Here is a 14,512-nt window from a genome sequence, read left to right on the forward strand (position 1 = left end):
ATTTTCTTGCATAACCTTCAAAGAACAAATCCTAATACCTTCACAGCCATTAAGAAAACCGATACCAACCGCTTTCAATTTTGTTTTGTGGCTTTAGGTTGTGTGGTATAACATACTTCTTTTATTCAGTTATATAATATTTGATGGTAATGTATCTCGATTAGTTTTTTACTTATCACTAATATGTGTTCGTTTTTATGTAGATTCGTACCTTCCTTAGGTGCATGATACCGCTGATATATGTGGGTTATTTACCCCTTCTTGGGAGCTTTCTGACAACAATGTACTTCGCAGTGGCTTTAGATGGAAATCATGAACCACTACTCTTAGCAATTGGTTTGGGAACCTTACAGTGTGAAGAATCATGGAGATGGTTCATGATGAGGTTAAGAGATTGTTTAGGTGAGGACATAGAGGTTGGTTTCATAAGCAACCTGTGTGATAACATAGACTTTGGTGTTCAGAGTGCCTACCCGGATTCCTATCATGGATATTATCCTAAAGATATAGCTCGAAAGATACGTGAGTCTGTCGGATATAACAATACGGAAGTCGAATCGTTGTTTTGGAAGTCATGCAATGCATATAGCGTTGATGATTTTTACTTGTGTTTGGAAAGGTTGCAAAGTACATGTAGGAAACCACCTTTATGCACCTTGCTTACGAGTCCAATTTACTGGCTTGACGATATACCGATTTCAAAATGGACAAGAGCATTTTTCCCAAAAATACGTTACAATGTTAAATCGATTGACGTCCCTGAAATTTTGCAATCTATATCCACACGTGAGTTTCCTATAACAACGATAATTGAGTTAACCACCACATCGATACAATCAAAGTATGATGAACGGGCCGAACTGGCTGGTAAGGGAGATTGTTATATTTAGTTTTTTTTATTGTGCTACTATTTTTATTAAAATATCAAATTTTACAGGGAGGTTGTCTGGTGGGTTGACCCCTTACGTTGAGAGTAAGGTTCAAAAATGTCTCAACAAGTCTTATAATTGTAATGCAAGACGTTTGTATGGGGATACATTTGAAGTTGATGACACTTTTGCCACCAGCAACGTACAACTTGAACAAAGGGTATGTAGTTGTGGTAAATGGCAAAAAAGCGGTATACCATGTAGCCACGCTATAGCATGTCTAAGAACCCGTACATCTGAGTCCATTCACAGAATAGTTGATTACAAGTTCACTAATTATGTGTATCAACTTGCATATGGATCTGAGTTGGTGAATACTATACCATCACATGTGCATTGGGAAATACCAAATGAAACGGTGGTCCTGTTACCTCCCTCAATGCAGCAGTTATTCATGTAGCACCTTTATGTTTTAGGTAGTATAATGTACTAGTTTTTTATGTACTCCGTTTTTATTTTAGTGTTGTGTTACGTATTAGTTATCCATGTACCCAGTTTATATTTTATGTCGTATTATGTATTAGTTATTTATGTACCCCATTTATATTTTATTACGTTCTATATATTGGCTATTGAGGAAACAACATACATTAAAAGAAATGGACGTTTATTAAATAGTAACGACTAGACACATACAACAACAAGCAACTTAAATAACGAAAAACAATTAACTTAACCAACATGCATATTAAAAATAAGGGACATTCATTAGAAGATTCCATGCATCTAAGTGGGTAAACTCGTTGCCATCATATTCAAAACGGTATAGTTCCAAAGCCACCTGCCGTAGAATGTCTTCATCCGTATTTGCATGTTCGTTATCCAACTCGTTATAAATACGTTGAAATTGTTTCACCTTCATTTTCATATCCAGAAACTTCACTTTGACATCTCTTCTTCTTCGATATTGAGTACGGCTCATTAAATGGTGAAACAAATGACAGACACGAGACCAAAATGATCCAGCACGAACTTGTGGGGGACCTGGTGGAAAATCCTCCTCTACAGTTATAATCCAAGCTTGAACCAAAGCGACCTCCTCTGCGTTCCTCCATATATGTGGTGAGTCCATAATTGTAAGGAGGGAAGTAATACAATACAATTACAACGGATATTGAAATCTATTTATAACGACTCCTTACTTTCCTGGTGCAATGACTTGTCAATTCAAGCAGCAACGTATTGTGTTGTCATTCAACCGGGGATGAATTGTCAACTCGAACAGTGATCTGTTGTGTTATAAGTATAGTACACTGCATTCGTCGGTTAATTTTGACTATGAATTGCAGACATATTAGAAGATTGGACTGCGATTTTGTGTAGAAACTACTATAAATTGACCTTAAGTTACATGCAATACTTTATTAAATAAACCAATACAGTTGTTCAAATATTGTTTTTTAGATTCTACTCTCTTTGTTTCAATCAAAATGAGTTTTATATCATGGATCAATGAAGAGTTCTTGGTTCTTACACATGCTTATATTCATGTGTACGAGACAAGCAAGTTGAACGATCCAATGTTTTGGAGTCGTTTAACCAATATTTTCAATGTTGAAAACCGAATGGCTACAAGAAACAATCGTGACGAACTAGACATCTTAGCAAGATGGTATGAAATGAAAACCGAAGTTCTATTATTCAACGATCTTTATACCAAAATTGACGACACCCGTTTAAATGCTACTGAGGAGGTCATCTTGGAAGCTGCTAAGGAGGAATACAAGTCATTAAGTAACGGGTTGGAATTCCAGTTTGAAGCCCCTTGGAATATTTTGAAATATATCTCGTTTGTTTAAAATCTAGTTTAGTTTATTATGTGAGTACTAGGTTATTTTCATGTACTAAGTTATTTTCATGTATTTATTATGTATTTCGTATGTATTTCGTTTGTTTAAAATCTATTTTAGTTTATTATGTGAGTACTAGGTTATTTTCATGTATTTCGTATGTATTTCATTTGTTTAAAATATATTTTAGTTTATTATGTGAGCAACTCGTATGATTAACTTGAGTTAATAAATGGCCATTGCATTAGTTTTCACAATAAATTAGAATACATTAGTAACAAGGATTCCATGAACCATTAAAAACATTACAACAATTACATGAAAAACAACGACGTAATACGAACAAAGCATTAACGTAAAACACAAGTCCATGGGTTATTCTTAACAGAAATTAGAGCGGTCTACTTGAAATACTGTTTATCTCTAACAACCTTCCAAACTTCCTCATATTCGAAGTCTCTGCCGTCATGCTCACAGATGTAAAACTCTGTAACAACTTCCAAGAACTCTTATTCGTCACGATAACGAACATTGTTACGTTTCGCATAACTACATGCTCGATTGAACCATGTCACTTCTTCCTTTACATCCATCCACTTAGTAACAACATCTGATTTTTCTCTTTTTTGTCCTTCTCCCATCTCATGGTTAAACAAAGATGTGATGCGACTCCATTCATCACCAATTAGGCAATGCGGGGGAGCAAGGAATGATACACCATCCTTAACACTTAGCCAGCATCGTGTTATAACTAACACCTCGTTTGTCGTCCATGGCGTTTCAGAATTGGAACCAGGTACTTCATTCGAAGAACTTGCTGCATTCGACGACATTTCTAATAATGGGAGTTCGTTTCATTTAGGTGATTTGGGTGTTTGGTTTTTAGATCTTAAACATCTATTTATATAAATAAATAGACTATGAATTAATACTTTGACTACGAAATGGTTATATTTGGACTACGATTTTCAGCTTTATGCAGTGTTTTGTCATGTCAAGCTGTCATTTATCTCTTGTCACTTAAGGGTCCCACTGCGATGTGCAGGTTACTACAGTGACTTGTCATTACTGTCTAGTCATTTCAAAGTTGGACTTCTCATTACTATCTAGTATGTATAAATACCACTTATTGCTCCAGTTTAATACAATATCGACTTTATTATGAGTTTCTCACACAAATTCGAAATTTGCTCATGCAACGAAGTAGATTGTTACTACTGTGATTCGGTAGACCCTTTTTTTACACCCTCTTCAGCTGGGCCATATATGTCACATGAAAATTTTGAAGAATTAAAGAAGGCTGAAGCACAACAAGAAGAGGACAAAGAGTCATCCCGACTTCTCACTCAACTTGCTAATGATATTGAATCGGAATGCAAACAAGCTCAAGAATGGATTGACCTCAATAAAAACAAAATCAAAGAGCATAAAGATTGGATAAAAAAGAGTAAGAAGGCAATCAAAACGACTGAAAAACGGATTGCTGAGAAGGATGAGCAGTTGATACACATTATGGTAAAAAAGGATCGTTTCGAAGACAAAATGAGAATTAGGGATGACTATATAACAATGGAGAAAGAGAAGTACCCATTGCAGTTCCCTGAGTTTAAAAATTAGTTACAAAGTTGTTGTAATATTATCATGAAACAGATTAGGTTGCCAAAGGATCGTTTGTTATTTTTTTTAAATAACATGTTGTAACTGTTAAAAAAAGTCTGCAAACTATATTTTATAATATAAACGCTTCATTCATTGTTATAATCAACAAACTTAACTAAAATATGAAAGCATAGCAATGTCTTGTCAGAGTTAATAAAAATATTACAATACATAATAAGTTAACAACTCGTCATTACTCTTAATTTCAAGGTTGTTTTATATCAAAATCAGCGTTATAGGTTTGTGAGCAACCCGCTGAACCACCAATATTATATGCCATTTCTGCAGTAGAATTATGTGACCTGCTCTGCTACCGTACGCCCTTCCAGTACAATTATTTCTCGTGTGTCCTAATTGACCACATGTAGAACACTCTTTTATAATTGGACCCTCGCCTTGGGATGGAATGTGGTCTGTGTTTCTTTGCCTGTCTGGCTGACGTTTATCCATTATAGGTGGCTTAACAATCATCAAATCATCGGGGATCTCCCATTCGGATGGCTTCAGCAAAGGGTTTATTGATTCCTCATATGTTTTCCTCAGTGTTTCGGTAAGGTAAGCATTTAATGCAAACCTCGAGCAGTCTTGGTAATTGTTCACTGTTAAACATCTTATGACATGACCACAAGGTATCCCATCAAGTTGCCAATGCCTACATGTACATGTCATATGTTGAAAATCAACAATCACATTTTGTGCCCCCTTTTTGACCTCGCATTTCGTATTTGAGATCATGCGAACATCCCATTTGGTAAAGGTTTTCTTGTTTTCTTTTACAACTTCATCCCCCCAAGGGGTAAGTGTTGTTGTTGCTTCCGCTAAAAAAACAACCAAAATGAAGAAGTTAAGATCAATAACATCAAAACTAATAAAACATTAATATTACAAATTTACTTAATACCTGCAAAGTTACGTCTTTGAAACCACCATTGTTGCATTGTAGCACGAAAAAAATCGATCAACATAAGTATTGGCACCTTACGTGCGTGTCTAGATAATGCATTTATAGACTCCGCATTGTTGGACGACATAAGATTGTATCGGTTCCCTTTAAAATGTGCCCTTGACCAGGTTTCTGGATTTATACTTTTTAAGTACTCCCATACTGGTTCTTTTATCTTTTTCATAACATCCATGGCAGCATCAAAAGCATCAACTGTGTACGCCCTACACGCCTCCAAAAAAATTCCTTTAACCGTCTTACTCTTGCCGAATCTAGATACTATGTTGAAATACAAATGGACACCACATATTCCATGATGAGCGTGAGGAAAAATGTTGGCAACGGATGTTGCTATAGTTGGAGACCTATCAAATATAATTGTAAGCTCCTGCATATTTCCTATGCAATCATGTAGTTTTTGAAAAAACCATGTCCAAGAATCGGTACACTCATTTTTGCATATACCATATGCAACCGGTAATATTTGGTTTTGTCCGTCCTTAGTAACTGCAAGTAACATGGTACCTTTGAACTCGCCCTTTAGGTGAGCTCCATCTACTACTAGGGTCGGCTTACAAAAATTGACAAAAGCGCGTACCTACAATACATTGTATATCTATTCAAATACATCAAAATAAATATTAAAAAATTAATATAATATGATAATACTAACCGAGCAACCGAGTGCGACGTATAAAAACTCAAAGCGATCATCCGCATCTGTTTTAATATGTGTGACAGTACCCGGATTATGTTTGAGCAAGTTGTGACAATACGCCGGAAGTTTGGTAAAGAATCCTCTTTCGTACCCCTTAACGACAACAATGCATATTGCTTCGCACGCCATGCCTGATGGTATGAGATATTGATATTTAATTGAGCATTCATATCATTAACAATTTCTTTTCCCCGATAAACTCTACTATAGTCTTCAGCCAAAACATCAGTAACATATTCACCCAAAACATATTTGTTTGCTTGCCGATGATTAGGTTGCAACAATGTTGAAGAACATGTGTGTACATCAACAAATTTATTCACTTGGAAAAGTCCATCAGAATTTTTAATTGCTTTTGCTCTTAGTAACCAAGAACAATTTTTCGAAACACACACAACTTCATACCTTGATTTGGTGGATCTACTTGTCCTCGTCTGGAAACCTTCTCGAAGACATTTTTTACCAATACACCGCTTTAAAAGTTCTTTGTTCTTAAGTATACTCTCACATTGAATCTTTTGAAGATTCATGTCTACCATTTGTGTTGGGATATCTTCATTAATATCAACTGGCCATGCTGGTACAAGGGGCATACCGTGAAAAAGGTTATCGGGAAACTTAGCTTTAACTTCATCACCAACTCATCTCTATCGGAATTGCTTTGTAGCTCGGTTATATCCAAACATACATCACCAACATCAACATAATGCCCGTAAACATGATTTTTTTCATTTTTTTGACTTGAATTTTTTTTCTTTTTACTTTTATCTACCACACGCCTATTCATAAGTTTAACTTCTTGTTCGGCAGCATCATCACAACGACCACCCACATGATTAAGATATGTACCAACATCATCATCACCAACAGACTTGTAATTCTCAGGATCCACATAGTGAATAGGTGAATAACTAACATTAACATTTTCAGCAACACTGTGAAACTGAGGTACACTAGGAGTATTGAAAGTACCTATCGGATCGTTGCTCCCTTTATAACTGCATAAATAACCAACAAGCTGGTTTCCAATTTCACCACCCCATTAACCTCCTCAACGTCATCAACCGCCACAAACACTTTCACAGCCCTTCCTCCACTACATTTGATTATGTTTATCAACATTCTAACATCCATGTCTTCAACTATAGTTATATAATAATTTAATTCAGGATGGTGGAAACGAAGACTAATTCTATATTTGTCTAACAAACCAATTTTGCTTATTACCAAAGATACAAAATCACTATAACTAATATACTCAGAGAATATCAAAGCAAGTTCAGAAATACCTACCTGTGGACATATGTATTCAAAATTAGTTCCATTAACTTGCCATCTCCCACCGGTTACAAGACAAACTAAATATTCAATCATTTTTTGAGCAAATTGTAGAGAGAGTTCCTAAACAAATAACAACCAAAATGATATTTTTTCTACAAAACTTTTTATATAGCAACATGATTTTATAGTCAAACCAATTCATTTCATAGTCAAACTTAAAAAAAAAAAAAAAAAAAAAAAAAAAAAAAAAAATACCACGATTTCGCAGATAGAGTGAGAGTAAATCGCAGATGGACCTATTCCATCTGCGATTTTACCCCTATTTATACAGCAAAAAAATTAAAAAAAAAAAAATTAAAACCACCTGCGAAAGTACAAGCACAAAAAGCACAACTGTGCTTTAGGTGTTTTTACTTTCGCAGATGAGAAGGTCATTTCGCAGATGGGGCATCTCCATCTGTGAAATCGTTGGCTATTTTTGTAATTTCGATTTTTTTTTTGTTGTTTTTGTAATGCCATCGGTATAAATGACTATTTTTGTCATTTTCTCTATAAAAAAAATTGAGTTTGATGTTTGATTTAGGAAGAAAATACGCCATATGCTGTAAAAAGTATTGGGCAAGTTCATATACTCCATGGATCTCCTTCTCCGTTTTTTGGTTCGACTTCTCATCTCCTGGTAAAGACCATGGCTAATGAAACGAAGAAGATATGGATTTCTTTGTTTCTTTGACTTTGATGGCATTTCTTTCATACCATAAACTCAGTTAGGTAAAATAAAAATACCCTGTTAAGATTTTCTTCATCTTTTTCTTTTTCATTCTTTTTATAATTAATCTTTATACACATCAATTTGGTTATCTAAGGTTTTGGACGATGAAAAGATTGTCATCATAATATATTCACAGTGATTAAAGGGCAAACAAAAATGTTGATATAATTAGGGATTTCTCTAGGTTGTGATTTCACCGCTGCTATTTTTATATCGTCTGACATTTCTTTTATCTACCTGTGCTCTCTCTAGAAGATATTTCACCATCGGTTTCCTTCTTCAAATCATGTAGATGTAGTCGTTTATTCATCTCTCCTTCTTCCAGATTTTATTTTGAGATTAGGGCTTTTTGTAGCTTAAAGCTTCACCGGTATTTCATTTTCTTCATTGACCCAATCATCATTTTGTTTTTTTGAAAGTAGGTGTCTTTTTGAAAATATTGTGAGTATTTGGCCAAATTAGTCTTTACATGTTATACATCTTCTGCACTTCTGACTTCTCTCGATTTAAGGTAAAACTATATTTTCATCTTTTCATTTTTGTAATTTAACAATTTTGATTTTTTTTTTTCCAAGTTTATAGGTACTAAACGATAAAGGGAATTACAAGGTTTACACATCTCGAATCCACACTCAAAATTCTCTATATCTCGATTTGAAGCCAATCGACAACATGAGTCTGGACTTGCTGTTAAGGTCTAATTTATACATATTAATTTCAATTGGTTGCCTCGCTTTTAGTAGATATCGACACAAATAATGTATAAGGTAACTATTAGTAATGAGATTTGGCATTCACTCTTATAACCATACATTTTTAAGATAACTTGTAGTTTAATCATTTTTATTAGTAAGAGTTATTGTTAGATTAAAATGTAGAAAATGGAATTGTTGTTTGTCGAAGCCAAGAAAGAAGGACGATTTATACAATTCTCTGTAGGATGAGGTAATTATTAAAATAACTTTGAAAAAATGTAGTGTAAATAAAATTAAAATAAACATAATACATGAAAGAACTATTAAAAGTTTGATTGTAATATCATATAGGACATCTTTAAGAAGATTTTCAAAATAAAAATGAAAGTAAAATTGGTTAAACTTTTGTCCACTTTCTTATGTTAAGAGCACAACTGCTAAGCAGGTTTGCATTTGGCACTCTTTTACATTATGGTATCTCTTAGTTGTGGTGCGTAAAATTGGAGACTGGGAGATGGCTTATAATTATGAAAGTAAATATGAAATATAATATTGTGGATATTGTGTTAAAATTGAAGTATATGGAGGAGAATCATGATTATGGAGTTTGTTTATAACAGGTTGTACAATCTCAAATTAATTCCTCTAAACAGTTTCCATCTAAAGGTGGTGCTTCAGAAACTTGAAACAAGTCAGTTTTTTTTAACAAAAGTTCTATTTAGAGCTTATTAGTTCTGTAAACCTTTGTTCAGTTCTATTTAATGGCATATCTTTTAAATAATTGGCAACAAATGGCAATGTACTTATATTGATATGTTTATTATAACTTCATACTTTTATTTCTTCATATTGTAACATCGTACTTTGAAAAAATCATTAATTAATTACATCATTCCCATTGAAATATATTTGAATTTTAGTGTTTATTTTTTAATATCAAGTCATTTACAATGATTAATCTTTATACGCATCAATTCTTGTAAATTTTGTGATTTGTACTATCTTTTTGTTATTTTGAATAATATTGTTTTATTATTTAAATTAAAATACCTACTTATACATCATTTTATACAGTTCTATTTTGAAAATATCATCTTAGAAATCATTAATATTACTTATTCCTATTAAGAATTTTCTTTTAATCAATTTGTGTCTCTAAATTATTATATTCAAGATTTCAAATAGAATATTTAATTTTAGATACTCTCTCCCAATCTAAGTTTGTTCATGATAAGTTGGATGCAAATTTTGTACTCACAATGTTTTAAAAATCGCACGAATGCCAAATGATGAGTTATTTTTCAAAAGTCTGTGTTCTAATTATATTATTGACAAACATTGATCAGAAAAATGAATTATGTAATGGTACTTGACTACAAGTAATATCTTTTGGAAAATGTGTTATTAAGACAGATACCACATTTAGAATTATTATTGTAATTCATACTTTTATTCCAAAAATGTCATTAAGTTTAACTAAAAAAATTCCATTCAAATTTCAATAAATACAATTCGTAAATACTTTATAAAATATTATTTTTATATTACATCTTTTATTATTATTTGTAATAAAACTTTATTATTAATTTTCATTTGTAATTTGTTATATTTTTTCATATATGTTTATTTCAACACCTTAATTTTCTGATTTGCTTTATACCAATTTAATTAATAATTATGAGTTTTTATTATAAAATTTTAATTATTTTTATAACTGTGGTTTCCACGGGTTATAATCTAGTATATATTAAAAACTAGATTATAACATGCGGAAAACGCAGGGCAACACATAATATATATATATATATATATATATATATATATATATATATATATATATATATATATATATATATATATATATATATCATTGTTGTAAAAATCCTAACTAGGTCCCGATTAATCTTCGATTAATCCTTAGGCACTATTCGACCGATTAGAGGGTGCCTAGCGATTAATCCCTGCATACATAATGAGTGAAACATTATAAAACGATGAAATTTTAATATTTTGAAGAAGTTTTATTTCAATGGAAACTATTTGAGACATGATTAGTGTTGTATTAATAATATTAACCTTTTTGTTATCATTACGTACTTTGATTTAATATTAGTCATATTTAATTTTTTAAAATTCAACAAATTAGCAATTAATGGTTTCCGATTAATCCCCCGGTAAATCTCCGCCTAGCCGATTAATCCCTTGACCCCAGTCCACCGACTAGCTAACGTCAAACGTTTTTTACAAACTTGATATATATATATATATATATATATATATATATATATATATAGTATCTTATAAAACAAATACCACTATTTTTAAAAATAGATTGAATAATATAATAATATTTTTTTTAAGACGTCCAAATCATTAAGCTAATTGTACAACTAATCACTAATAAAATAATATTAAAATTTAAACAAACTCCTATAAATCTTCTCTTCCAAGGTTTTGGTCATTTCATTAATTTTCTTTATTTTTAATATGACATGTTTCCTAACACAAACTAATGATTGATTTGAAAATAATCATTCTCCATCGAAAAGAAATTAATTGTCGAAACAAACTATTTGTCGTCCGCCGTTTTGCGCGGGTAATGACTAGTATATATATATATATATATATATATATATATATATATATATATATACAGAGAGAGAGAGAGGTGGGTTCAATTGAGAAAATAAAAAAAGGTTGAGAATGAGGGAATCATTCTCAGCCACTCATTTTATTCAAGCATAAAAAGACACGGTGACAAACTTGTAAATATGAGAACAACCTTTAATATCAAATACGTATCTGTAGTTCAAACCCATTCATCGTTCATCATCCAAATTTCTTCTCCAACTTTCAACAATCATCCAGATTTCTTCGATTAAACCATCATCAATCCGTTTTTTTTTTTTTTTTTGATTGGGTAAAGTCGTAAAGGGGATACGAAGCAGATGATGGCGAGAGGAAAACAAGAAGTGAATCGATGAACGAACACAGCAGGCTTTGCAGCAACCCTTCGTTCACCTCCCGTCGTCGGTAGCAAAGGAGACCAAGGTGAAGATTCTCCGGTGCTCGTCTTCGTCTGATTAAGGGGGAGAAGCACGGAGGTTCATCGCCCGACTCGCAAACTGAGATGGTCTCCGTGGTTTTGACTAGACCAAAGGAGGAGGTGTTTTGTTTTGCTAGGAGATTGCGATCGGAAAGAAGCCAGAAGCGAGGGTTTGGTTTTGCTAGGAGATTGGGTCGGATGTCCGTTGCCTCTCATTTGCTTCCTGACGGCGATAAATGAAGAGAGAGGGAGGCGAGGGAAGATGGCATCGGTGTTAGTGGGTCAACGAGCCAAGGCATAAAGGGAAACCAAGGTTCCAATCGACGGAAATAGTCTAGAAGATGCTGGCTTTTGGCTGTGATAATCGACGGGAAGTGCTGAAGGATCTCGATAGGGCAGTTGCTGCTTCAATTGGTACGGACCTCTTCTCGTTTCTTTTATTTTGATTGTAAATCAGTTAGGTGGGTGTTTGGGTGATCGATGTTCAACGTGTGAGTAGATGGGGGAAAAGGATTTGATCAGGTTCGGTGTGTTCATCATGAACAGATGGAGAAAGGGGTTTGACTTGAAATCAACGATAACGAAGGGAGTTTGGTTTGTTTCATTTGACATGAAAGAAAACAGATGACAATGATTTCATGGATGTTTGTTTGCTATTGTTTAATCTTGTTTGGATAGAAATGTATGGTGTGTTTGTTTGGATCATTATATTCATATGTGAATAACATATAAAAATTATATATATTTGTGAAAATAAATTATAATATTCATATGTGAATATAGTGTGTAATATTCATATATGAATATAATGTGTAATATTCATATGTGAATATAGTGTGTAATATTCATATGTGAATATAGTGTGTAATATTCATATGTGAATATACTGTGTAATATTCATATGTAAATATACTGTGTAATATTCATAAGTGAATATATCATCTAATATTCACAAATGAATATATTATGTAATATTCATATGTGATATACCATGTAATACTCTGTAATATTAAGATATGAAAATATTATCTAATATTCATAAGTGAATATACCATCTAATATTCACAAGTGAATATACTATGTAATATTCATAAGTGAATACATCGTTTAATATTTAAATATGAATATACTATGTTTATTATATGCTATATTCATATATGAATGATACTTAAATTGTAAATATATATATATATATATATATATATATATATATATATATATATATATATATATAGTTTTTATTCATAACTGAATAACGAATGTGCTGTAGTAAAAATCTGATTCATTTTTATTCACTTATGAATAACGATAGCTGAAAATATAAAAAAAATAATTTTTTTATTTTATCTTAAAACTATATCAATATGGATGTCTATTTGTAAAGAATAAAAAATCATGAATTTTAGTATATTTAAAATCATTTTTCGATAAAAATAACTTCTTAAAAATTAAAAAAAAAAAAACGAAAAAACTATGTTTTTGTATATATTAAGGTAATGATTAGCATAGTTTAAGGAAACATGTTTTGTTGGAAAACACATGTCTATTCCTTTCCCATTTTTGCTGGTACGACGGAGGTTTTTGCGGCAAAAATGAATGAGTGACTGAGAATGATTCCCCTATTCTCAACCCTTTTTTTTCTCAATTGAACCCTTCTCTCCCTCTCTCTCTCTAATATATATATATATATATATATATATATATATATATATATATATATATATATATAAAGGTATAAAAATGTTGTACAATAATTAAAAAAAATTAATGTTATTGGAAATATTAAAGTGTCTAGAAAATACAACGAAATCGGTAAATATTTATAATCATTGAATGACATTTTTATACATATCATTTTTTGTTTTATTAGTTGAATGGTCTTCCTTGTCACATATGAGTACATTCAAACATTTTGTACTTGTGATACGAGAAACAACTACATATAACTAGGGTTGTAAACGAACCAAACGAACACGAACAAGGTCTTGTTCATGTTCGTTCGTTTAAGTTAGCCGAACAACAAACGAACACGAACGGATAAACGAACAAGATTTTCTTGTTCATGTTCATTCGTTTAACAAATTACTTTGTTCATGTTCGTTCATTTATGTTCGTGAACATGCTAAACGAACAAACATAAACGAACAAAGATTTAAAAAAAAAAAAAACACAATTAAACATATATGAACATAAACGAACATATAATATAGCAATATAATAAAAAATAATTGAATATAGATGAATATAAATAAACTTAAACGAACGAACATAAATGAACATCGTAAACGAACGTTCACGAACATAAATGAACGAACGAGGCCATTGTTCATGTTCGTTCATTTAACTAAACGAACGATAATTTTTGTTCATGTTCGTTCATTTATTAAATAAACGAACTTCCCGCCGAACAGTTCACGAACGGTTCGCCGAACGTTCAATTCGTTTACAGTCCTACATATAACTGACCATTAGTAAAGACGGGTCTACGAAAGTATAATCCAACATTTGATAATGATTGTTTGTGACATTTGTTGATGGTCATAGCAAAACAAACAACTACGAGGAATTGCCTCCGATAAAAATGGAATGAGATTCTTTTATCAGACGGAGTTAACTTCATGTAAGGTATATAAATAGTCTCATTGAAGAATCTACCAAATATGATTCGGTGTTCAATGA

At 32.0% G+C, this 14,512-nt stretch overlaps 1 protein-coding gene and 1 long non-coding RNA gene across 3 annotated transcripts; both read left to right on the plus strand.

Moving 5' to 3' along the window:
* Positions 1 to 281: 281 nt before the first annotated feature.
* Positions 282 to 1,329, plus strand: LOC145016042 (uncharacterized). The gene is made up of 2 exons (XM_078974477.1): positions 282 to 867; positions 938 to 1,329. Exons 1-2 carry the CDS (start codon positions 282 to 284, stop codon positions 1,327 to 1,329), a joined length of 978 nt encoding a protein of 325 aa, XP_078830603.1.
* A 6,563-nt stretch (positions 1,330 to 7,892) lies between these two features.
* LOC145017262 (uncharacterized) lies at positions 7,893 to 9,691 on the plus strand. Of its 2 annotated transcripts, XR_013666446.1 has the most exons (3): positions 7,893 to 8,091; positions 8,668 to 8,787; positions 9,408 to 9,691. It is a non-coding gene; the product is annotated as an uncharacterized LOC145017262 (long non-coding RNA). The 2 variants fall into 2 exon arrangements; XR_013666445.1 differs by lacking the exon at positions 9,408 to 9,691 and having other exon boundaries at positions 8,668 to 8,917.
* Positions 9,692 to 14,512: the final 4,821 nt, after the last annotated feature.

Source organism: Lactuca saligna, chromosome 9 (assembly GCF_052625555.1).
Source record: "Lactuca saligna cultivar CGN05327 chromosome 9, ASM5262555v1, whole genome shotgun sequence".
Taxonomy (NCBI): Eukaryota; Viridiplantae; Streptophyta; class Magnoliopsida; order Asterales; family Asteraceae; genus Lactuca; species Lactuca saligna.

Coding starts and splice junctions, on each gene's coding strand:
- LOC145016042 (XM_078974477.1), top strand. CDS start 282: ATGTACTTCGCAGTGGCTTTAGATGGAAATCATGAACCACTACTCTTA. Junction 868..937: donor TGAACGGGCCGAACTGGCTG/GTAAGGGAGATT, acceptor CAAATTTTACAG/GGAGGTTGTCTGGTGGGTTG.